A 26,237-nucleotide genomic window follows, 5' to 3' on the forward strand; every position below is an offset into this window, starting at 1 on the left:
AGAAGGCTCTGGAATGACCTAAATGTGTCCTTCCAGTACCTGAAGGAAGCCTGCAAGAAAGACAGAGAATGACTTTTTACAAGGGCATATAGTGGGACAAGGGGTAGTGGTTCCAAGCTGGAGGAGACTAGGTTTAATTTAGATGTTTAAAAAAAAAAAAAAAATCTTTACTGTGAGGGTGATAAGGCTCTGGAAAGTTGTGGATGCCCCATCGCTGGAGGTGTTCAAGGCCAGATTGGATGGGGCTCTTGAGCAACCTGGTCTAGTGGGGGGTGTCCCTGCCCATGGCAGGGGATTTGGAGCTAGATGATGTTTAAAGTCCCTTCCAACATGTGGCCGTTTTATGATTGTATAATTTTGCATGTTGATTTTCTTTGTTCAATGCGTATTAGTAAAACTACATATGACCACACTGTAACAGAACGCAGCTTGTATTTAAAAAAAATATCTAAAAGCTTATTACAAGAACATACTATTCATATGATTAAAAAAATATACTTTGAATAATGTACTCTTAACAATTTCATGCATTAATTAATATTCAGAGGAATTTAGTGGGGTTTTTTGTTGTTTTTTTAATAAGCTTTTATTTACTGTTCCTAGTTGAAGAAACTGAATTTGTGACAATGACTCATAATGTTTCACTTCCAGTCAACTCTTTACAGGGTTTTGCTTTTATCTTCTACTATATGGCAGTACCAAAACATGATAGTGGTAGGAGAAATATTTTCCAAAATAATTATGTATTTAAGTACTTATGCCTTCAGTATCATCTATAAATTCATTGCAGATCCAAATGCAGGAGGGTTTAGTTGATGTGCTTATAACAACCAGTTGAAGGCAATGCAAAAATAGAAATTTGTTAAAATATTCAGACAGTTATAATACATAGACTGTTTCAAACACCTCCCATGTGCATTACAAAACCAGTGCATATGCTGACATTTTATAAGCACAGTAAATGACTGCTGGTGGTTGTTTTGTTTTGTTTTGCTCACCAGTTAACTTCTCCCACAAGTTTAATTTTAAATGTTTTCATTAGACTTCAGAAAAATGTCTTTCATTCTTACTTAGGTGTTGTCTACAACTTATTGAAGATAGTCCAAGTGCTGTTCAGGAGGAGTTGGACCTCATTCGTGCTCTGGGCTACCTGGAAGAGTTTGGTGTGAAAATATTACCGCTGCAAGGTATTGCATAATTTTATTCTTTATATGATTACTTGAATCACAGGCATAAATATGCATGAGAAATAGTTACTATTACATAAGTGTGATATGATTAAACTAAAGAGTCCATACTTCCTCCAAGCAGTTTACAGACATATAGAAAAAATATATTTTTAATCGAAATTTTTATCTTGTGAGGTAAGAACAATACTTGCATATGGTGTCTTTGCTTTTTGACTTTTAGTAGGACTTTTTGGTGTATGAAACTCCTGGTGACTTGAACAGAAATTGAGCTCATCTTTTATTTGCCAGATCATCGGCACTTGCCTGTGTACTTTAAAATAACAGGTAGGAGAGAGGTACTTCATGCAGAGGCAGTTTTCATGTCTCCACTGGGCTGTTTCATTGTGAAGTATATAAAACCCAGTGACAGTGGAAGTGAACTTTTACAAGGTATTTCTTCTGATGACATGCCTAAAATGAAATCTTTTGTAGCTCTAAATCCAGTGGAACTGAATGTTGTTGGACAAAGGTTGGAAAGAAGTTATGGTTATGTACAATGACATTGCATGAACCCTACTCATGGAAATGGCTGAGACGAGTACTAAGCTGTGAAATGTGCTGATGATAATGTTTTACTTTTGGCATTGTGCAGAGAAATACTGGGGTTTATGAAAAGCACTTCTGGTGCTTTCTACTTTGTGGAAAACGAAGTAGATGTTCTCAGCAGCTGTTATTACTTTACTTTGGTGTTCTCTTTTTGTTCTCCTTTTTTCCAGGTATTTAGTCAACTGAATTTATGCTCCAGATATTATATTCAGAAATCTTAAAATTTCTGGACTGAGACTGTCAGATTTTTAAATCTTGCAGTCAGAAATCAACTATTCTGTTGATTTCTAGAGTAAAATTATTTTTCAGTCCATTTGTTCAGCCTGTGAAAAAGTGCATGTATTTTCTTCAATTTTTTTGATGTGGATATGGAAGTATCATTTTAAAAAAGTAGTGACATAATGCTTCATTAACAGAATGTGTAATACGACTGATCTAGATTAATTAGAATATGTGAAATCAAGCATGTAATTTCATTAATGATCCTGACTTACCCTTGCTTCAGTATCTTTCATGTAAATCAAATTAATCTAATAAGATTAAAATGATATTTTCATGTTTTAATGAAAGGCTTTAAATGATCTGTTACTTTGATGGAATGTCATTAAAGTACACTAGAGGATCAGCTGTTCCTGCAGCAATAGTCTTTTAGCAGTAGACTTTTATTTTCATTTCTGTGTTTAGTTTTCTGTCGATCTTTCCCCACTTCTATTTTTATCAAACTTAACAGTTTATGAACTACCATTATGCTGTATAGTAATAAAATCTGGTTTGAAGACTCCTTATTAAAATAAAATGTGAAGACAAGTCCATCTTTAAGTGTTTGACCCATGGTATTATATCAGATTACTTTTATATTATGCATTAAAAATTCCTGCTTAAATAATCAGTGATTGAAAACATTTTATTGTTGTATACTAATGTATGCCTGTGATAGAATATTAAAAATGAAACGAAAAGTATGACCTTTTCCTGCTCTTACATTCGTATTCATTTTAGTCTAATTTCCAGAATTAATAGTGTTCATTATACTAATATGTCTTTGCTTATTGAGAGGCCTAATATCTTGTTTTAAGCCTAATATGCTAATGCAGTTTATCCCCATGCAGCCATTCACTCTTACTGAGTGTTAAGTGGGATATCTGCATGCTGTTCCTCTGTGTTCTGAGAACTTGCATAGTATGAAAGCATTACCTTTTAGAGCAGCAGCCTGAAGTTAGCCACCCACTAACGAGCTAAATAGAGCAATGGAATCAGTTCATGATATTAAATTATGCAGTTAAAATAATTGTTTAATTCTTGGTAAGTTTTTTTTTTTTGAAATGCAGTACTAATTATAAGCTGCTCAGGATATGGTTGAAAGAACCTGGTGATTTGCAGACTATCCTTCCCTCCACTTCTCAGGAAATTTTCAAATAAATTAAAATGAGCTGAAGCATTTGCTAATGACAGTTCTTTCAGTCTGTGTGATGTGTCTTGTCCATGCTAAATAAATGAAATCTTAGTTGCAACATTCTAAGTAAAAGTTAACGCCTGTGTTAGCAGTCTTACGGGATGTTGCAAAAATTATGATTAAGAAAAACTGTATAAAGGTATGTCAGTTAATTGTACACATTTTAAAAGAGTGAATGTGAAAACATGAAACAAAAAAGAGTTTCCATTCAGGTCAGTTTTTCTCGTTTTACTCCCTTCACAGCCTGACTTGCTAATGATGGGAGATGCATACCCTGTGGTGTTATTTTAACTTTCTCTTTATAGGTATAATTGAGGATCTGCATGCAAGCAGCTCTGAGCTGGTTTTCACATTGTGTTTGCATTCTTATATTCCCCAGCACTCCTTCTGTCCTGTGCTGTTTGAGCAGGAGCACAGCAGTCGAGTTCATTTGTGCAGTCTCTAAACCAGTTCTCTTTTCAACAGTGCGTTTGTGCTCCGATCGACTCAGTCTCATCAAGGACTGTCTGGCTCAGATGTCAACAAACTATAAACAGTCTGCTAAGCTCCTGGGACTGGCAAACCTGCTAAGGGTTGCAGGTAAGCTGTGTTAATAAAACACTGAACTGCAGTGCAGTGAGCATTTATGTTATGCTTTAGGACATTTGAGTTGATCATTAGAATATGCATTCAAAGATACCACTGAAAGTCACCTGGAAGAGCAGTCACTGGGGAGGAATGAAGCATTTCACACAAGTGGAATATTTAATCTATAAAACAGCTGAAATGGTCAGCTGCTACGGTCTGCTAATACCGGAAATAAAAAATGCCTTGTCTGATCTAGAGTTGGAGTAAAGGCTTATTTCAGATTGGAAGAGTTGTGTCTGAGAATATCTTGTTTTACAGTTAATTGGTAGTGAATTTACTGAAATTACTGTGACTGTTATTACCTCGGCAAATAAGGTAGCCTGATATAATAACAGTTGCATTTTAGATACAGGAGGGAAAAATAATCTGTAAAGCATGAATTTCAGCTGTTAGACTTCAGTCTATATTGCACATATCTCCTTTGGGCACTAAAAATAATGCATTAAGTTGAGTATTCATTTGAGGAGCTGAACATATTCAAATATTGAATCCTGATGCTATTAAGGGGATTTTTTAATGGTTTTTTTAATAGCCTACCTAAGGTAGCCTTTTGACATTTTTTTATTTTTGAAAAATACTTAATCAATGCATTGAAAACATAATAATGCTGTATTTTTATGATGTAGAAATAGAATATAGAAATATAAAATATTTATATTTTATGCAGCATGGCATATAAAATCAATGCATTCCAGCTTTGTCACTAAAACATGCCTGGCTAATTCTTTTCCTCCCTCTCTGTTTGTTAAATAATTTAAGATTTTTTTCTTACATTTTCAGGAGGTTTAGTACTGGCAATTTTTTGCATAGTATTATAAATAGAGAGATACTTGAGACAGTTGCGTGAGGTTGAGAACAGAGGTATGGAAATTAGGGTGTTGACCTCCCAAGATACCTTGGTCCTAGAAAAGGAGTCACAGGAAGTGTCCCCACTCTGGTCACCACAGTGCTGCTACATGAAAGATGGATGAGGGGACAGGATGGTACTGTGTCGGGTAGCTGGATCCAATCTACATATTTAATATGTAATCCATAGAAAAATTTGACTGACAGTTGTGACTTCTTTTTCTTTGCTTGTAAGGCTTTTGAGAAAAAAAAAAGTCTCTCTTATTGGTTCATATGACAAGATTACTGTACAACTCTTTCCTTCTCCTTTCTGCTTTATCCCACACACATCAAGTTAAAATCTGTGAAGTTTTCTTAATATTCTGGGTTCTTTGTGCTAATGGTGCTGATTTTTGTTTTACCTTCTTTTTAAATCTAAGTGATTTTCTTTGTGTGAAAGAAGGAAAACTGATATGCAGAAAGATTTTATAAAGCTTTGTCCAGTAGCATTATCCTAGTGCCTTAGCTGTAGGATTTCCAGTGCCCTGGTATGTACCTTTGAAAAGGGATCAAACTCATGGCTCCCATCTCCAGAGACTGAAAAATAGCAGTCCCTGCATAGTATGTGGAGAACTTTAGGGAATTTGTATGGAGTTCATTGATACAGTAGTGTCTGTGTGCTGGTGTTATAATCGGAGTGACACCTACTGAGTCACCACTGAAAAGAGAGATTTAAGAGGTATTTAAAGCCAGATGATGAAATGCCTTCCAATTCTTCTCTTCCATGCACTTAGCAGGCTAGAGAAAACCAGAACATGAATATGCAGAACATGAATAATACGTGAGATAGTTAATTTTTAAACAGGTGAATGGTTTAAAAACTACTACTTACTCTACTGGTGACATATTTATCTTGGGAGTGTTGGACTCTCTGACTTTAGTTGTTAACCTTGGGAGTAATGCTGATGGTTGCTCCTGTGGTAAGTAGGGAATTTTAGTAGTAAAATTATGTTTCAAGAGTGAGTTTTGGTAAGGAATTCACTATTAAGACACTTTTCTCTTATGCTAAATATACAAGTAACTTTGTCACTTTCAAAGTAATCTTTTGCTTATAGAATAACTTATATTTATCTGAAAGGAAAATACAACAAGACAACATTCTCAGTAGTAACTTTGTGTAGTGGGGATGTGATGAGTTTTTTTTCAAATTTTGCTTTACATATGTAGTTTTAAGCTTTTGTGATTAAAAACCATTTCACTGTCACTGAAGGATAAATGCTTGTATTGCTTTTATTGGAAAGCTGTTATCTGTAGAGAACATTCATTTATGAGTAAGATACGGATTTGGTATGAGAATGCCATAGTTGTGAATTTTATCTAAACCTAATTATTGTAGGAGATGGTCTGTTGAAAACAGATTTATTTCATTTTAAGGAACTAAGTATTTTTTTAATGTTCTTGTTTGCTTGTTTTTCTGGATTTGGAAGCTGTAAAGAGCATATCACTGTTACTGCAAATTTTTTGTGCCTGACTCTCTAGCCATTGAAAAGTATCCAGAAGATTACCTAGTAGCATACAAAGGAAACATGATTATCATAGTTTCAAAGCATGCATGTAAATATTTTTCCAAATTATTTAAGAAAGGCTGTAGAGCCTTATTCTTTGGTCCTTTGTGTACCTCTGATGAGTGATAGAATAGGTAACCTTACCCTGAATTTAAAAAGTCTTACAATTTGAATAGCTAGGTTATTAATACCTTTTAAAACAGATTTTAAGTGTAATGCTGGTACAGCCTTAATCATAGTCTGTAATGAGGAATGCTGTATAATTTGATGGTAGAGATTAAAAACATAAATTGAAACAAGACATGTAGAAATGGTATTTATGTATCTGTCAACTTGTAATTTAAGTTTCAGAGTAACAATGAATTATTAATATTAGTTAATATCATTAATACTGTTTTTGATAAGATGAAGAGTTATATTAGGACTTGGCAGCCCTGCTGTAAGTGTGATAACAAACACTAGTATTATTCCAGAAATTACTTTACAGACAAAAGGGCAGATCCTGCATACAGATTCTAAGGTTTTTGAATGAATATATTTTATTTTAAACTTAATATTAGAAAAGGTAAACCTTCCCTGCAGTTTTAGTATGGATAGTCTTTGTTTGCAGGTGTAAAGCTACTGGGAAAGGGTATCGTGGTTTCTAACAGCTTCTGATGAAAACAAATGGTTTTATTGAGGTATTTTGGGATGGGTCTGGATTTTCAAAAAGATGATTGAACTTCATGGACTTAATGAACAATTAGATAAAATGCTGCCAGGAGAAAGATTTGATTTTTGTCCTTAATTGGTTTTCACTGCTTACTCAATTACCTTGATCTATGAGCCACCTTTGCTGTGTAAGAAGTTCTGATTTTGTCCTCTGGAACATACTTACTGGTATTGGTTGTGGATGTTTGAAGTTGTGGCCCCTTCTGTTCCAAATACACTTTGTAGAGTGTTGTCTTGTGTTTTGTCTGCTTAGTGGAGGAATTTGTTTCAGTATTTTCCCTCTTTGCTTCACCTGCCACTTCACTGTGTATAATTACTGATTGTAAAGACCTGCTTGCTGCATTTGTCCATGTCTACGTAAATTTTTACGTGTATGTCCATATAGAGCATAAAGCATATGCTGTGTTTTATTATATGTAATAGCCTATAAAATCCTAAGAATGTACATATTTTAGTATAAAATTTAAAAGAATGCATTTATTGTGCATGCAAGGGTACATTGCACAGAGTCATTATTAAGGAGCTTTGTGAATAATGTACTCTGAATCTAGTTTGCTTTGAGAGCAGCACTGAAAGTGAGTAATAGAATTTATATTCATACTTAGCGAAGTTAAAATCTTGCTTATGTAATGATATATCAGCTAGCTTCTTAATTGCTTTAAAGTATTTGATTAATTACAGTGAACTCTACTTAAGCCTCATGTCACTACCTCTGTAAAGTAAGCCCACAACTGTTATCTTAATTTCACAGATGGGTAAAGTGGGTGAGGAAGAATGTGCTCAGCATGACAGCCAGAAAATCTACACATGCTCAGGGAGCTGGATCTGCTCTGTGTCTTGCAATCCTCACTTTGTATTCTTTGTTAAGAATGGGTGTGACAAATTCACTTTATGCAATTACTCGAGTAGATGTGTGCAAAAAAAAAAAAGTAGGAAAAAAAGCTTCTGTATCAGAAATAAGGAGCATCTTCTCTACTCTTACTGTATGTCAAAAAGATCTACTGAGTGTTGTTCATTATTTCCCTTGTCAGGCTCTCTAGAAATGTTACCATTATTCTCTTTTATCACAACTTTCTGTGGTAAATTTATTTAATTTTAATATCCATAAGTGAATCTTTTAGCTTTAAACTTTGCTCAGATTTCTTAGTTAAAGCTTATTTTTGAAATTCATCTTTCTTAACATTGACTTTCTTGCATTTGGAATTAACAATGTAGATGGCTTCTGATCGCCTAAATTTCCTAAATCAACTAAATCTAAGCAACATGGAATTTCTGAAGTACCATGTTTATATAATTTGACTTCTAAATTTTAATGGCATGATTTCATTCAGGATAATGTTATTTTTATCCACTCAGAAATAGCTTATATCTTACCCAGGGTATTTCAATAAGCTTTTTTTCCTTATATAATCCAGATTGAATCCAAGCTTTTTAAAAGTATTTGAATATCCTGTATTTCTCAAGAAAAAAAAATCTATTATTTCTGAGCTTTCATGTTTTTTTCTCCTGTTATTTTTTTATAACCTCACAATCATTAAGTTATCCCCTTCTACTTTCCAGTTTCTGAATTTGATTTGAGTCTGTATGTCAGGTGTTATCATTAAGGCTTGAAGCAGAATTACTATGTAATATAATTAGGTCACCATTTGAAAAATTTTGTCATTACTATCTTGGTTTTAGTCATGGATAGCTGTCAAAATGGCAAGGGAGACAATTTAGAATTTGAAACTTTTCCTTTCATGAGACTTTATTATTAAAATGCCATCAAATGATGTGTTACAAAGCTGAAGCAGTGAGTTTTTCTATGTCTGAATAGAAGACGACAATTAAACTGCAGCAGTGAGCATTATCAGCCACTGCATGGTTAATGAAAGGTGTGTGGAAAAGGGCTTCACTCAGGGATTCACTGAGTAACACTGGAGCCCGTGGTTGTTCTCTGCCGTAACAGTGAGTGCCAAGCAAATGGAAGCGTCAGTGAGTTATCCTTTTATTTTTACACTTGTGCTTTTGTAAAACATGCAGAGATATATCCTCCTGCACCAGAGGTCCTTGGCTGAAACGTCAGGGATGAGGGACTTACCATACAGCTGCTCAAGCACAGTTAAAGAAATCATTCCTTGGTCCAAATGTTCTTCCTTTCTTTCTTTCAGTCCCACTAATTTTTAAGTGGGCATAAATAGCAGTGATTATTTAGCCTGAAATCTGAGGGGTAATAGTTTGATCGTTTCTCTTGACTTTCCTTTGTGTCTGCTACTTAGTCAGATCTCTCTGTAGGAAGTCAAGCTGTCAGGGTGAAGCGGGCATCAGGAGGTGAGTGGCAAGTACGTGTCCCTCACTTAGAGAAATGACAGTTCACATTTAGCTTGTGAGGCTAGAAACACCTCTTTGTCATCTGTAATTGCTTTTGCCTGAATGAGAGGTTCCCAGGTTCCAGAGGGCATAATTTTGCAACAGGAGAGCCTTGAATGTGATTAATTTACAGCATTGAGTGCTGGCAGTATATTGAGCAGGAGGCTGGAAGATAAAATGATGGGAAGCTAACCTGTTCTCCCAACTGAGTTAGTCATGATGTGCAGGGATTAGGGGAGCCTTGATTGAGTTCAGTAATTAGGGTAACTTCACTTGCCTGAATGTCATTGTAGCGCAACTGCTACAGCTTTCCTTTTGAGAAAGCTTTAAAAAGAAATTTGCTTTGTCTGTGGTGATGAATCTGCAAAGTGGAGCTAAAAATAACAGCTATGCAATTTAAGAACATGTACTCTTTGAATGGTTTTCAAAACTGGATCTGATTTAACCTTCTGAAATATTTGCATTTCACAAGTTGTAGTAATACAGTTTCATAAAACCAGTGCCCTTTTCAAATTATTGTAACAACACTGACTGCATAAAATTGCTTTTAATAATAGAGGAGAAGCATGAGCAAGAAGCTTGCATTTAAAAAAATCTGCTTGTTTTTATTCTAAAAAATTCTTTCCTAAATTAGTGGTTTATTTTTCCTGTGTATGTTATGTTACCTTCTCATAGAGTGCATGGACATACGTAGTGTTTTGAGCACAAGACTGGACAAACTAATGCCAGCAAATTGTTCACTCTAAATTGAAAAAAGCTTTAAAAAGTATAGATGACTAGTGAAGGGTGACAGGTATAAATGTTATTTGTATTGACTATAAGTGGCTTTGAGATGGAGAAGAGCTGTCTCATTAGATTTTCATCTGCGAATGCTGATGTATTAAAATTGAGGTCAGAATGTTTTTCTACAAAGATTCTTGATGAAACTTTAGTCAGAAGGCTTCAATAGTATCTGAAGTGTAATTTTAGATTCATAACTAGTGGAAGACACATTGTCCGGAAGGTCTGGTGACTGAGATGGATGTATGGTATGGAAAAATTAGTTTCAGTTCTACTCACTCAATTTATGAGGTTACGGATTTTTAGATCCTTACATTTTCTGCATCTTGTGCATTATTTGGAGCCATCAAGTGGCAGTTTAAAATGGGTCTTTGTATATTATAAGAAAACAAACATTTATTCTATTACAGTACATAGACTTTATTTTTTTCAGTGACAGGATTTTGATTTATATGTCACTTAGCTTAAATATCAGTTTTGATTCTTCGGCCAACACATAAATACAGTTTTCAAAACCTTCTTTTCTTTAACCTTGACATAATATGCCTTTAGTTTGGGTTTTTTTGCAAGCTATGATGACAGTGTTTTTTTAAAATACTAACTCCTTTTATTGTTTCCTTCAGGAAAATGCAGATAATATTATTTTCGTTTCAGTTTCAAGTGGGGCTTTTCATGTTGTGGTATATAGTTAATTATTAAGAAATAAAGTGTCAAGCTTAAGTTGACCATTAATTCCAATTAACTAATAAAAAGTTTCATTTTTTTTCTTACAGGAGACGATCAGATGGAGAGAAAAGGTCAAGTTTTAATCCTTTTAGTGGAACAGGCTCTCAGTTTCCAGGACTACAAAGCAGCTAGTATGCATTGCCAGGAGCTCATGGCCACAGGTGAAGTGAATAAATAATGAATACATGAGGTGATGGAGGTGGAAATCTGAGTTCTGACTTTGGTCTTATTGTGAGGTGTGGTACTTCAGATTATTCCATTTCATTAAAATAGCACTTAGATCTTGTTAGTGGAAGTGCACTGGCATTGAATAGAGACACAAACAGCAAATACTGCATGGAATAAGTGTGTACTGAACTACTGGATAGTAACCTCAGGGAGCTTTTCTGCATGCCTCTGGGAACCACAATTTCTATTTCTTTCCACACTGTAGCCCTCTCGGATAGGTAAAACCTTGTGACTACAGCTAGCAGGAAAGTGCGAGTGTTTCAGAAGTCTGCCTTTCTATCAAGACTCTTAAGATAGTTATATATTTTTGCTGTTTATATGATTTGTGTATATGACAGTATGAGTGGAGGTAAATGGAATACAGCCACTCCAGTAAGGTGTTCAGTATCATGCACTGAAATGAATGATGGTTTTCTTATTGTAATATGTAAAAATATAGGATGTAAGCTTACAGATGCCTGTTTTACTTTTATCTACAATATGATAAAAAATTAGTCTTTTATGTATTTGGTCAGTCTAAAGTTGAGCTACATCTCTGTTTTATGGAGCCTTTATGGTTACTTTTTCAGGGATGTTAAGCCTTGACACAAATACCACATGCCCTTCTTTATCTCATCCAATAAGAATTGGGTATCCTCCTCTCACCTGTGACAGGAAGTGTGATTGTGTTCCCTTGTAGGCTATTCTAAAAGCTGGGAAGTGTGCAGTCAGCTGGGGCAGTCAGAAGGCTACCAGGACCTGGGGATGCGCCAGGAGCTCATGGCCTTTGCTCTGACACACTGTCCCCCCTGCGCCATAGAGGCACTGCTGGCAGTGAGCAGCTCATTGCAAACCCAGGTACCTGTTTCTGTGGCTTCTTTCATCAAAGTTCAGTGCCTCCCAAAGTAAAGGGGACTTGGGCTCATTTTCAAGTTTGTTCCCATAAGTTCTACCCTCCAGTATGTTTATTTTTTTTTTGCTATACTCTTCTAATTTCACCATTCTATTCAGCAAATGAGGTCTATTTCTAAGCAGTTTTGCGTGATGAATTGGTTTCTGAAGTGGAAGTGCAGTTGTGTTTTCTTTAGTACTTTTAATTCCTTTATTGATTGCCTGATTTAAGCATTTTATTTAAAAATGCAATTGATGAAATTTTAAAATATTTTTGAGGTATTTATACTTTGTAAGGCAACTTCATTAAATGCCCACATAAATGTATACTAAGGATTTATTCTATGATTTTTGTGATCTTTACCAAATATGCAATGAAATTATTTTCTCACAGATTTCAATGATGTAATGGTTTTAACAATTACAAGAGGCTTTGTGTCTGAGCAATCTTTATTAACTCTGCAATGACTGACTTGATAGAATCACATGTTAGGTGTTGAGCTGATTGCAGTATATATGTAAGAACATGTAATTGTGGCATTTAAATACAACTTATGTCAAGGTGACATAGCAGAAGTTTTATTTGAAATTGAAGGGCATTAATTTAGGTTGTCAAAATGTTAAATTTCTGTTCGCTGTAATTGTGGCTTGGCCTACATACTATGACTTGTTTGAGTTCATAATTGTCTTAGTTGTCTAAGAGTTCACAGTGTTCGTAGATTTACAATTGTGTAATAGAAACATCTTAGAGGTCTTTGGACACAGAATGTAAGAATGGGGGAGAAGGGTGTCATAGCTACAGTACATGTGCAGCCTGATTAAGGCAGTTGCAAGGCAGTTACCTTTTCCTTAAAAAAATCCCCTGAATAGAAGTGTCTGTGGGAATACAAGCAACGTGTGAGGGCGGAAGTTCTGTGAAGAACTTCTGCTCACAAAGCCGCTGTTCTGTGAAACGCTTGTCTTTGTGGAGTTGCCCAGTGCCTCAGAGTCTCAGTTCAGATAATGGATGTTTTCATGACATTTTTTTACTTTACATTGTACAGCACGGTACATAAAGTTAAAAAAAAAATCTTAGATTGTGGGAAAGATATTGCACAAAATTCACAGAGAAGAGAAGGTCATTTTCTCTAGCAACTCCAACAGTGAGAGAATGTCAGGGATGCTGTGTTTTCTTCTTTGTGTCTTCTCCTGCCCCCTTTTCTATTATGGAAGTCTTTACATCAGTTTCTTGGATTTCCTCTGAAATCAGTCATAATTCTTTCATTGGCTTATTTGACTGGCAAAAGATAATATTTATTTCATGTTTATAGATTCTTTATCAGGCTGTGAATTACCAGTTTCTTCCTTCTGAGGGAGGTGAGAATTCAAGTATCTCTGGGCCTTCTTTGTTGATCAGTAAGGATACAGAGGTAAGTTTTAATGTGAATTTTAAAGGTAATAATGACTTTGTTCTACATTATTCTGAAGAACAGAATTTGAGTTTTTAGCGACCTCTGTCCGCTTACTAGATAGAACGAGCAACATCAGACATATAGAACTTTCTGTTAGATTAACTTCAAGGTTTTGCTTGTGTATTTATACTTTGTTCTGATTTTTAGTTGCTTCTTCCTACAGTCTTAGCACCATTGGAAAAAACATAAACCCAGAGACAGGAAAAATGAAAAAAAACTTACATTAAAATAGACATTTATATTGGTTTAGTTTTGTTTTTTTAAATCTGTCCCAATTACAAAACAATTTTAAACCTGAAAGACATATTTAACAAAAAATATTTTTAATTAAGCTTATTTTTCCACTTAGTTCTGTGCATCATAAAGTTTATCACTTGTTACTTTATAATGTTCATACATTGCATGTGAAATTATTTTTATGTGTAAGATCAGAAGGAACATGAAGTGTTCCACAGGCAGGACAACAGGAAACAAGTTGTCTATTCTTTCTGCTTTTATGTCTTTTATTTTATGTCCGTATATGTACAATTGTAAGTACTTTTCTCTCTTTAAAGAAGATATAATTATTTATCTAGTTATAAAACAGGCATTCTTTTCACACTCTTGGAAGTGGAAAATTCTATATTTAATTTATTATTTTCTCTGTGTTTTGTTTAATGAAATAGATGAGTGATAAATAAATCTAGGGGATCAAAAGCCTTAAAGAAATACAAGAAAGAAGAGATTAAAAGGGGGTGGTGAAAGAGGGAAGGAAAGAAAGAAAGAGAAGGTTCATGTTGCATAGGGTGGCTTTTTGAGAAATTATGAGAGTTCCAGCCTCCTTGGAGTATATGTCCATATTTTTGTATGGTTTTTATGTACGGTCATGTGTATATGTGTGTATAAATGCAGATGTGCATGTATATGTATGTATGTACATGCCTATGTAGACATGCATGTAGATGTATGTATTTGCATATATATAAAATAAATGGCAGGAAAGTAAAATAGCACTATAAACAGTATTCAGAGGAAGAGGGCCAAACATTTTGTGTCTGCCAGAATCATCAAGATGAAGAACAGGTCTGTTTCACTGGCACAAATGCATTTTATTTTCTGGAAATCCAGATGCATCTTTTTGAGTGGGAGCTGAATAAGTAGATGTTAATAAAATTGATATGGGTGTGGATGCATACATTTACAGTATTTTAATATCTATAAAAATTTGTCATGCATCACCTTTCATGTGCTGTTGTACTATATTGTGGCATAACAATTAGACATGCATATAAATGATTCAGAAATTTATTCAAAGCTTTATCAGAGTTGAGTAAACTCACTAATTAACTTCACTAACATTTTAGTTTGCATATTGGAAGCAATTTTCATTATGCTGGAGAATTGACATTCAAAAATTTCTCCAATATAGCTTTCATTTCCCCACCCCTGTGGTTAGCTGTGGTTGATTGTCTCTTTAGAATTCAAAGTAGGTAGACAATTGACCTGGCAAGTTTGTGTGTTGGTGCACTGAGGTGTATTTTCTTTTCCTTTAATAAGGCTCCTTGGCATGTCGCTTTTCAGACTGTTACACTAGGAAATGAAGTTCTGTATATTTGCTAATTCTGTCCTTTTGTTATCTCCCAGTTGACTTAATAGGGATTTGTAGTTTTTTTCATTTCTTGGAATGACACAGGAGGATACATAGCCAAAAATTTACTCACTATATAACTTCTCCTTTGTTACAAACATCTGCAGTGTTAGAAAAGCAATATGTTCAATAACTCAGTTTTTCTGACTCTACTGAATCCCATAACTGCAGTCCTTGTAGTCACACTTCATCTAATTCCCTGTGCTTCATCTTCATTGTCTCACACAGAATTTTAGTTTCTTTAAAGAAAAACAAAACAAATTTGAAGATTTTTTCCCTTTTCATGTATTGCTTTCATTTTCACTTATGTTCTGATTAACTTACAGAATCCTTATTGCAGAGTATTGACAAATGTTTTTTCTCACTTACTGCTGCCTTGTCAAATTGGTGCTCTAAGTGTTTCCTATCTTGACTTGATTAAGGTCTGGCATACATGTGTTTGGGCATCCCTTTTTCTATTGCATTCAAAATACCTATCTGTAAGTATATCACTTTGGCTTTTCAAACCTTTAGTGACTATTTCTATCCTTCTTACTTTTGTCTAGCATTGAATTATTAGTCTCCACTACCATTTCTTCCTGTATATCAACCAGTATCACCAGTTGGTCATACTTTTTCATCAGCTTTTTCTTGGTGAACTCTTCCTGAGTAATTTCTGAAATAATTTCATTTTCATTCAATTTTTCCTCCAATTTATTTCCCCTAAAACTTGCAGAGATCTTCATAGGAGCTGGCTATGTGTATCATAGACTGCTTAGAAATGGTTAGTTTAATATTCCTGTCATATTGACTTCAGCATAACTTTTCTCCAAGTTTTTGGTGGTCCTACTCTAAAGAAATTAATGAATGCTGTGTTAAAGCTGCACATCATTATTCTGTAGGAGCTAATGCATTTGCACAAGCTTTGTGTCAGCTTGTCACTGTTGTTTGAACTCATGGAATCCACATGAGAAGTTATGCTGTGGAAGCTATGATGATTTCAATGTACCATATTGTTTTTAAGCAAAATGTTAAGTTTCAGCAATCCTCATCCTTCTTACTTCATCATCCTTTTTACTTGTGTGTGCTATAAATGCCTAAAAAACTAATCTTGTGTTTCTCAACAAAAATATCTTGGTGAGAAGATTAAGTTAAAAGCCTTTCAGAATATTTATGGTAAAATTATTAAATTCAAATAAAGTGCTTAGATATGAAATGCTGTGTTGTGTATAAGCACAAAACAATATTAATCAGTTGCCTTGTAAGTCAGCTCTGAATTTATTGAATCTGCATAATACTTAAATTATGTTTACATGTGTTAGAAATAATTATTTTCTACATATCCAAATATGGAAGTGTAATTAGTTACGTGGCACATTACCCAAGAGAAATTAAGTTTAAGATTTTTTGGAAATTAACTCTTGACGGAAAAGTAGATGTATTTTCTAGAGGAGAAATGAATATGTTCAAAATATAAGAATGATTTTCTTATAATTTGAACATATGTTCAGATTATAAGAATGATTTTCTTAAAGGCTTCTTAAAGAAAAGAAAATTTCTGATTAACAGAGCATTAGTGTCTTTACTTTTCCAGTTTTCCCAAGCACTGTATCTGGGAAAAGACAGGATTTCTTAGAACATTTGTTTACATTAAATTGGTAGGTCACACATTGTTATCACAGCTGGTTAGAAATTATTGGAGAGTCATGATCAGTTATGCTCTTGTCCTTTAGCTGCTGCTCCAAAATGTCTCTGTCAGATCTGCAGGTGTTAAGCAGCTGTCTTCATTACTGCTGTGTGTCTCAGGCAGTCATCAAAGGATGTGTTTCAGCAGCTGAATCAAATGCATTGTGTCTGCTTAAGGCTGGGTTACTTCTTTTGTTCCAGTGATGACCCTGGACATTCAGTGACTCTCGAATATTAGTGTTGTCATCTTGAGCTGAATCTTTTCCATAATCTCTCATTTAGAGTCTGGTTTATCATTGCAGGACTGGAGTTTTCACTTTGAGTGGTTCACAGCTGTAACAAACATTGAAAAAAACCCTAAAAATCCCTGATATAAAACCCTCCAAGGCACAAAAAAAGTACATGTAGGTTCTACATTAATACTTATTTAAAAGAGACTATTTAAAATTCCTGTTTGGCAATGGAACTAACAAAAAAGGAAAAGGAAGACCTAATGTGTGATGCTCTGATTTTGAACAGACTCTGTTCTACCTCTTTTCCTTCATAGTCTTGACATAAAATGATTCTTAGCATACAAAGTGTATGTGCAGTGTATGGTTTTTGCAGGTTTTAATCCTTGCACCTTGACTAATTGTCATTAAAGACCAAAACCAATCATAAAACCCATGCTGCTGTTGTTCTAATTTATTACTGTCTCTTGTATGGCTTGTCTCAAAAAGTTGGCTTTGTTATTTGTCCTCCCATTAGACTGTTTGGAATTATGTAAGTGTATGTAGGAGCAAGGGTGTGTATAAATATAAACATATGCTGTATATATTTATATAAGTATTTTAGCTGTTATTTTAGAGTAACTTGATTTATTGGTCGTCTTTTTTTATACCATTTAGATTCAAGCAGATTTTCAATCTGCTAATTTGGCTGCTATTTAATAAGTTGTTGCCATTATTATTTTGATTTTAATCAGAAGTGCTTACTTTATAAAGGATGTCAGGAATAATTAATAGAAGAAAATAATTTCTCTCAAACACCTCTCAGAACCCCCAAAATATAGCTTCTCCCTAGAGATACAATTAAATTATACAATTAAAGTTGGTTTTCGAGATGAGATCTCCACTCTTATTTAAGAAATAACTTCTTTTGTGAGATTGATTTGAGATAGCAAGAGTTGTAACCTGTAAGTGTTGCTGCTCCAGGTACAGAGTAAAATGGCTTCCCAGAAAACAGAATTTCTATTTTTGCTGAAAAAACTGTAATTACTTGTAAGAGTGAAATTATTTTTAAACAACAATCAGTAGCGTTTATCTGATATCAGTAGTGCCATAAGCATTAACACCTGCATACAAGTTAGCCGATTACTTTTCATACTGTGGGGAGAGGCTGATTTAAAGAAAAGCACTTTGCTCAAATGCAGCTGACAACTTGGGTGGGATGATTTTTTTCTCATTCTGTTTTAGTTTTGGTTTATTTTTCCTCCATGAAAAATCAATTAGGTGTGTCATGGCATCTACTTGAAAATGGTGGCAGAGAGGAATTATTATTCTGTATGTAACATTTAAATTACAAGAAGTTGTCTTACTAAGTACTTAAAATGGTTTATTTAAAAAGCACATGAACAAGAACTTCTCCTCCCAGGCCACCAGACACAGGATTTTCAGTTGGGTTTAATTTTTCAGAGCAGCAAAAATTCTGACAGGTTGTATTTCGCATGCACTTTCTTAATTTGGTGAAACAAGTTGAAATTCCCAGTTTAGACAGTTGATTCATTAGTGGTGCATATGTGAAATGCACAATATGATTTCAGAAAAGATTAAAACAAATGCTGAAGGACTTAAGATGAACCTGCAACTTCAATGGTCAGCTTGAGGCAATAATTTACTGTACAAATAAAAGTAAAAGTACATTGTAAAAGGTACTAAAAATAAGGTTTTCTACATGAAATTCTACCTTATTGAAGCTGATACGTTTTTCTTCTGAGGTTACAGTGGGATGTATTTCTCTTCAGCATAACTTGGCATCCTTTGGCTCTCATGTTTGAGGTTTTGTCATGAATTAGTAAGTTGTAAACTAATACTTCCCATGCAGTTATACAGGTAAATTTTTCTGTTTCAATATAATTTACTGTATGGGGAAATTAATGATAGCATTGTTAGGGATAAACATATGGCTGTTAAAGTTTGCTATATGGAGGAAAATGTTTGGGTTTTGTTGTGAAAACAGTGTGTTTACCTTAGTGTGCTAATTATATGTTTATGAATAATGTACACACACTGTAAAGCATGCAAGTAACACAACCCATTGAGAACTGGAATAACACAGGTCAGACAACATGTTCTGGGTATTATTTAAATGCTTTACATAGGAAGAGCTGGTATAGAGAGCTCCGTTTGTGGAACATGTCTCTGCTTTCATAGAGTGTGAGTTCATCCTAAGTGAAGGTGTATGTGCATGTATTGCAGAAGCAGTTTTTGATTGAAAAAAGGCTGGGATACTTGTAGTCTTTTAGGCTGGCTGCTTTTTCAGTATTTTGTGTGCCAGCTGCAGAATTTCAAAACTTGATGATACTTGATCACTTGGTCTAGAGATGTGTATTTTCATCTCTACCATTTCCCCTACTGGGAATTCAACTTAATGCTATCTCTGTAAAAATATAAGATTTTCTCTAGTATCAGCTTTCTTGAATTACTGAAGATTAACTTTAGTATAGTCGATCCTCATGTTTGTAGAGAGGTCATTATTTTAGTGAAAACATTCAACATTTATGTAGAACATTGTCATTATAAACTTTGGAATTAAAACCAGTGCTGACTGTTATGCTCTCGTAACTGAGTAAGGGGCCAAATGTTCTGCTGATCGCACTGCTTACTTCACAGTGAAACTCCTAAATCACTTCTAGTTTGTCTTTTGTTTATTTTTGGCAGCTGCTGCCTGAATTAATAATCATTCAAATGTGTTATTTATGTCGTGTGCCTGAACTCTAATGCCTTTGTTTGGCTTTAGGTCACTAATTTAATTGTAGCAGGAGTCTAACCCCTGCATTGTGTGTTGGATATGTCACAGGATGAAACCAGCGTCTCCTCTGGCCAGTCTGCTGATTTGTTGTACTGGACGACGTCCAAAACCATGAAGGTGTTGTCCAACACAACTCTGACTACCAAGGCCATGCTGCATGCTGTCAGTGATGGGCAGTGGTGGAAGAGATCCTTAACTTATCTGCGACCATTACACGTAAGGGATTGATGATGTGTCCCCAGATGTTTACACAATTGTGATACATTAGTATAAAAACTCAGCTCCTGTGTAGGACCTGATAACTGAACCCTCAAATCAGTAAACAAACTACAGACATCACGGGACTGTTTGCAAGGAAATTCCAGTGAAGAAAGGTATCTAAAGCTGTTTTCTAGTCTGTTTTCTCCGGTTTTCTTGGCATAGTGTAAGAAGGCCTAATTGAAATTTGGCAGAACTTTAAAATTTTGGGGAACAAAGCACAGTAAAGCCCACTCTTTAAATACTGTCATCTTGTATTCAAAGCTGTTCCTTTGCAGTTTCTTGTTTCTACTTTCTCTATTTCAGTGACTTTTCTATAATGTTTGTGCCACTATTTTCTGTGATACTACTTTTGAACACGATTCTCTTTCCTTTTTAAAGAATACTGGACTTCATTCAGAACTGGTTTATGTAAGATTACTCCTTTGTTGCTCCCCAGTAAATTCAATGATCTTTTCATTTACAGTTGTTTCCCTTCTGCATATTGTTTACAGCATTTTTATGAGCTTTTTTACAATTAGGCTCAACTATACTTTTTCTTCCAGGGCCAAGAATTTGTAGATGTATTAAAAAGTGGGTCTGGAGAAAATGCTACTGTGGAAAAACAAGGCTGTCATCCATTTTATGAGTCTCTAATTGATGATCCATATGTTGCAGAAGTAAGTTACGGTTACAGAAGTCTGCAGTTTTTTGTTGAGCTCTTATATCAATTGAAAATGCAGAGTTTTTGATTATATGTGTGACTTGAAATTCTATGCCATAGTAGGGGAAAAAAAAAACAGAATTAAACAAAGGAAAGCAAATAGAGGAACTGAGGTGCATGCAAGTGATCCAAATAAAAATGCAGGTGTAGAGTACATGTGTCAGTTGTCTTTTTACTTCCAGTCTGAAGTCAGCTATGGAACATACCAGAACAATTCTTTGGAAAGCTTTGCAGAAGTGTTGCTGAGAACAGGGAAACTTGCAGAAACAAAGAGTGAAGGAAAAGACCTACTTCCAACTACAGAAGGTATGGACACATGGTATATATGCACTCCATATATAGTAAATACAGAAGTATCTGTGTGTGGGTTTAATTGTGGAGAATTGCACAGAACGATCTGAAGTATTGTCTGCGTGTTTTGCATGAATTGTGATCTGGTTCAATGGCTCTTGTTGGTAAGAAGTCTTGTCAGAAGTAGCTACAGAGTTTTCAAGGGAATTGATGACTTTAAGAGGAGTTGCTCGGCAAAGACTAGAAAAATGAAAATTCTCTTTAAATAACAACAAAGTGTTATTTGGGGGTTGGCAACGATAGGAGGAATTGTTGAAGGTTTCCTGAATATTACCATGTACAGGTAATGGGAATTTGCAAGACAGTGTAAGTTACTTCTCTGTATGCCTGCATATTCAGTTGCTCAGATTCTGTGCCACGGTTTATCCAGGTTTCAGTACTGCAGGTTCATTGTAGTATTTTATTTCCCAATTAATGCTTAACTACAGCTTCTGGAATCATCAGAACTTTTTGTCTCCTTCTGAAATGTCTATACATTATAGGTTATATTTAATAATTTTATATTTAACAATTTCACTTTTTCAAAAAAAGATAAACAACAAAAAAACACCTGTGGTTGTTTTTCTTTTTTTTCTTTTTTTTTTTTAATGTCTTCTGCTGGTGTAAGAAATTAACTGTTTAAATATTACATGCTGTTAGTGTCTTTTGAAGGATTATATATGTATTATACTTGGCTTGTGGTAAATTCTGTCATGAAAAATGAGAATATTAAATTACTTGCTATATGAGAAGTTTCAAGACAGTCTTTCTTCATAAGCTACACATTACTCAAACTGTTTCATGAAAACCAGCATATTTGTCTTACAAGTATATGATTCAGTAGTTTGAGATATGTGGTGTTTGTACAGATAACCTTTGTAGTTCTGTGTAACAACGGCGTGAACCAGAAATGGTTAGCAACAGCTTGTATAAAGTGGGTGTGTGCATGCTTTGTTCTTTACATACTCTCTTAATGCAAAAAAATCCTCTAAAATCAGTACTTAAAATCTCATTTGTTGCATGCTGAATGCCCATAGGCCTTTAGCTTTGATTCCTGTGTCTTAAAGGGGGGGGGGGGGGTGGGGGGCAAGGATTAAAAAGTATTTATTGCTTCCTTAGGGAAAATTATTTACTTGGCAGATCTGTGATAATAGTTCCTGCTTGAACTTGGGTGATTGGAACTGATTGTTTACAATTCAGTGGCTGCTTTTGAGATAGAAATTTCAATGTTGGGGACTTTTTCTTGAAGAAAAGAAATTTTAGATTCTAGCTTCAGTTTTTGAGCATCTGTCTCTTTTCTCTTAAGTGTGTAGAATAAAATTTTTGCCATTTAATACTTCTCTTCCACTGCTTTTATTCTATAGTCAGTTTCACTTAAGAGTCTCTCCAGCTGTGCTCTGAAAGAGAATTCTGTATTTTCCTCTGGAAAAATGGGCTGTGTTTATTCCTGACTCCTCAGTCCTTCTGTGTATTAAACCTTTTGGTAGTCAGTAAACTGTTCTTAAGCATTAGTGTAACATAGCTTTCTCTAAATAATTGGATTCATAATTTACTATTTGTGGTGTGTTTAGCCCTGTGTTAATGGTATTGGATCCCACCTCTTCCCCCTTAAAGCTTTGCTTTGCTTTGTCAATTCTCATGGAATTCTTTATGATGAGTTAACACGTTCAGGATTGTGCAGATTGAACATATATATATTGATAGCACACGGCTGAAGTTTAAGGAATCACACAGATATGAATCCCTCTTGTTATTCTGCATTTTTATCATTTTCAGGCTTTCTGTACATTTTTGGGAGGATTTTGCCATACAAAACTCTAATGCTGATATGAGGTATCAGCTACTGCACTGGTCTAGTAACTGCAAGCATAGCAGATTACAGTTGATTTTGCTGACAAGTTTGAATCCCAGCTGTTTGCTTCTAGCTGTCTTCTAGGACAGCTACAGCAGCAGGTTTCAACTCCATCAAAAGAACTGAAGAACCTGGAGGCAGATGCAGTTTAGCAAAGAAGTCTTCATTGTACTTGGCACTTTGTCTTAGGAGAGACTGGAGTATCCATCAGACTTTGTTTACTGTAACAGTGCCATGTGCAGAGTGAGAGCCCGGCTAAGCACCTTCCCCACAGACAGTGTGCAACATCATAGAATTGTAGAATGGTTGTAAGGAATCTTAAAAATCATCTCATTTCAACCCCTTGCCATGGACAGGGATGCCTTCCACTAGACCAGGTTACTGAGAGCCCCTTCCATCTGGCCTTGAAAACCTCTGTAATAAAACTCAAGATATTTTGCTGCTTTTATGGATTTGGTAGTGTTACAAGCCTTGGGCCTTGACTTTTCTTGTCCTTGCTATCTGGCTGTAGGTGGTAAACTGAGTATTTTCAAGGGAAGTGGTGACTCTTCATCTCCCTGGGTCCTGCAAAGCACTCATTCCTTAGCTGTGGGCTGATAGTGCACCCAGACTTGGTGTGGCTGAGGCCATGTTGTGCATCTCTGTTTGATTGGGGTTTTCTTTCTCTGTAGGTCTTAGGGATTGATCAGGAGGTTGAAGATGAAATTTGAAAGATGGCTGTATGTCCTTCTAACCAGACTAGGCACTAAACTCAGAGTAAACCCAAGACAATTAGTCATACCTATTAATCCTCAGGGTTTTTAGAGCAAATTATACCTTAATGTTCCCCATAATTTTGTGGTTAGTTGTAGATATGTCTGTTTAACTGCAGTATATGCTTCTAAGTCTATTGAGATTTTATCATTGGCTAAATGAACAATTGAAGACTCAAAGCCGGTTTTGCATTTTTTTCAGGGGAAAATCCATTGAAAGTGAGTTGAAACTTCCAATTTTCACAAATAAACCATTTTTTCAATAGTTAGCCTCTCAAACAGGCTGTGGCATAAAGACTTGCACAGGAAACAAAAATATTTATAAAATCAAAATATTTTTGTGTTTCTCTGAGAAAGTTGTGCTTGTGGGGACAGCAGCATTGGCATTTTGCTTGTCACTGCCTGCCTTCCCTGATTTGCCAACCCTGTAATGTCTAATCCCTTTGGCAAATTCCAGATCTGGCAGTGGTCTGAAATGACATTAAGTTCCTGTAAATTTTGTGAAGATACATGACAGGACAGAATGGCATCCTTCTAATGTCTGGAGGCTGTGATTTGAACTCAACCCTGTTAGACTGCAGAGGATTCTTGTGGGGCTTCACTTCAAGACAGAAAGCTGTATGAAATTATTTTTGCACACACCTATTTGTGTGTATGTAAAGTGCACATCTAAGTATGGATACATGAAAACCTTTTATGAACACACGAGCATGCAGAAAATTTACTGGATCAGGTCAAAATAATTTTTTTTCTTGGAAGGTATGACAGTAGAGGCAGTTCTTTCTTCTTACATACCTTCTGGCAGTTGGGATGCTATTATGTCACACTTCATGGAAAAGGGTGAAGAAAATCATATTGTTTTCTAGCCCTGTATTGGTCTGTGTTCTCTGTAATTATTGCTATCCTAATGGTGAAGAACAGTTTCTTGCAAGTGTGTCAGTTCGCATGTTGGGGATGTTAAGTTGGAAGAGAGTCTATAATGTATTGTGTATTCAGGAGGTATCACTAACATTAATTCTCCAAAGAAAGGGGAAAGAGAGCAGAGCTGAAACTCTTCCTTCCTCCTTCCTTTTTTTTTTTTTTTTTTTTCTGTCTAACTAGAGGTGGGTGTAAGAATACATGAAGTAACTGCTTGTTAGCAGAAGAGGAGCTGGCAATTTTCATCCAGATTTTATTATTAGATATTTCTAGAGTTCTTATTGTCTTTCCTTGGACAGCATACAGGTTATTTGGAGTGTAGCAGAAACAATCTGTTAGCAGCAAGAAGCTGTCTGAAGCACAGTAAAAGCCATTTGAAGCGTAAAGGATAGGTGCTGTTGGACAGGCTTATGTTGCAGCCTCTGTGGTGATGTCACATAGAAATTTAGTGCTTGTATCTGGCTGAGAGCCAGCCTGTAAATCCACTTCAGGCTGATGGCAAATTAATGATAATCTTAAAATTGTAATTGGTCATTCAAGCCTTTTATAAGTCATTCTTTGGAAGAAAGAATTCACTGTGGGAGTGTGTGTAAAGTAATCGGGTTTTTACCAGCATGCCCTTCAGAGGAGTTTATGTAATGTGGGAATTAACAAACAGGTGTTTGAGACTTCCTTGAAATAAACAAAGTGCTAAGTTGCTGGAAGATGGTTTCTTCCTATTGAAATAATATTAATAATATTAGTAATAATGTAATCTATAACAACGGAAACAACCCCTCCCCCCAAGTTTGGTATCCATAATGTAGGAAATGCAAGTGATTTTTGTGTCAGTTTTACCAGAAGCATATGTGTTTATAATCAGAATACTTATCCTTTGATGAATTTATTTCAATTGCTGTAGTACTGATACTTGTTTTCAGTATGTCGCAGAACCTTGTTGTGATGCTTCTTATGATACTTTTGCAGCATTTTGTTTTTATTTTTAATTAGGGCAGAAGTATTTAATATGATTTGTTGTGTTTAGTGATAAGGGAGTTTGAGCTCAGGCTTGAAGAAATTTTGTACCATTCCTCTTCTTGGTATCTTTGAACCCTTAAAACATTACATTACTCCCTTGATTTTACAAGCAAAATATTTACTTCTTGGAAATCAGTACAGGTGGCTTTGTTTAGTATCTGTTGCTGCATAATCTCATTCTTATTTGGTTAATGTATCAAACACTGTGCCTGGAAGTTAAGGTAAAGCTGTGCTGCAGTTTAATTATATATTATCTCTTCCCGGATTGCACTGATAAGTGTTTAATTGAGTATGTCTGGAGTGCTTCAAGCTAGTGTCTAATGAAATATAGTTGCCCTGAAAACATTTCATTTGCTGGCTCTCAAGGCCAAGTGGGTCAGTAATCCAAACTTTGTGTCTGCTCCCTCTGTGTTGCAGTTCTGCTACAACTGGCAAGTGATGCTTTATCAAAGGATGCAGCCTTGTCTCTTGCCTATCTACTTGCACTGCCACAGGTATGTTGATTGGGACTTTGTATATTTTTGCCAGGAAAGACTATTTATAGCAGAATTACATTAGCAAATTTCATTTCCTTGAGATTTAAAAATCTTAAGTATCCAAATTCATTTTAATACAAATGCCATTTGATGGTCCATTGAGCATGGCACTAGTGAAAAGACACATTTTCTTACTTAAAATAGAAATTGGTCCACCAGACTGACAAGTCTAATGTAACTTAGAAATGTGGATAATAACCTTGTGGTATA

General features: G+C 35.1%; 1 protein-coding gene across 1 annotated transcript in view; it reads left to right on the forward strand.

The window, feature by feature from the left end:
- Positions 1-26,237, forward strand: part of NBAS (NBAS subunit of NRZ tethering complex) — a 157,507-nt gene that overhangs the window by 54,611 nt on the left and 76,659 nt on the right. The window contains exons 31-39 of the mRNA XM_012572811.5: positions 1,075-1,187; positions 3,694-3,807; positions 10,859-10,972; positions 11,719-11,876; positions 13,220-13,318; positions 19,710-19,877; positions 20,465-20,578; positions 20,805-20,928; positions 25,909-25,985. Coding sequence (XP_012428265.5) covers positions 1,075-1,187; positions 3,694-3,807; positions 10,859-10,972; positions 11,719-11,876; positions 13,220-13,318; positions 19,710-19,877; positions 20,465-20,578; positions 20,805-20,928; positions 25,909-25,985 — 1,081 coding nt within the window. The remainder of the gene's footprint in view (positions 1-1,074; positions 1,188-3,693; positions 3,808-10,858; positions 10,973-11,718; positions 11,877-13,219; positions 13,319-19,709; positions 19,878-20,464; positions 20,579-20,804; positions 20,929-25,908; positions 25,986-26,237) is intronic.

The sequence above is a fragment of the Taeniopygia guttata genome, chromosome 3, assembly GCF_048771995.1.
Source record: "Taeniopygia guttata chromosome 3, bTaeGut7.mat, whole genome shotgun sequence".
Classification (NCBI taxonomy): Eukaryota; Metazoa; Chordata; class Aves; order Passeriformes; family Estrildidae; genus Taeniopygia; species Taeniopygia guttata.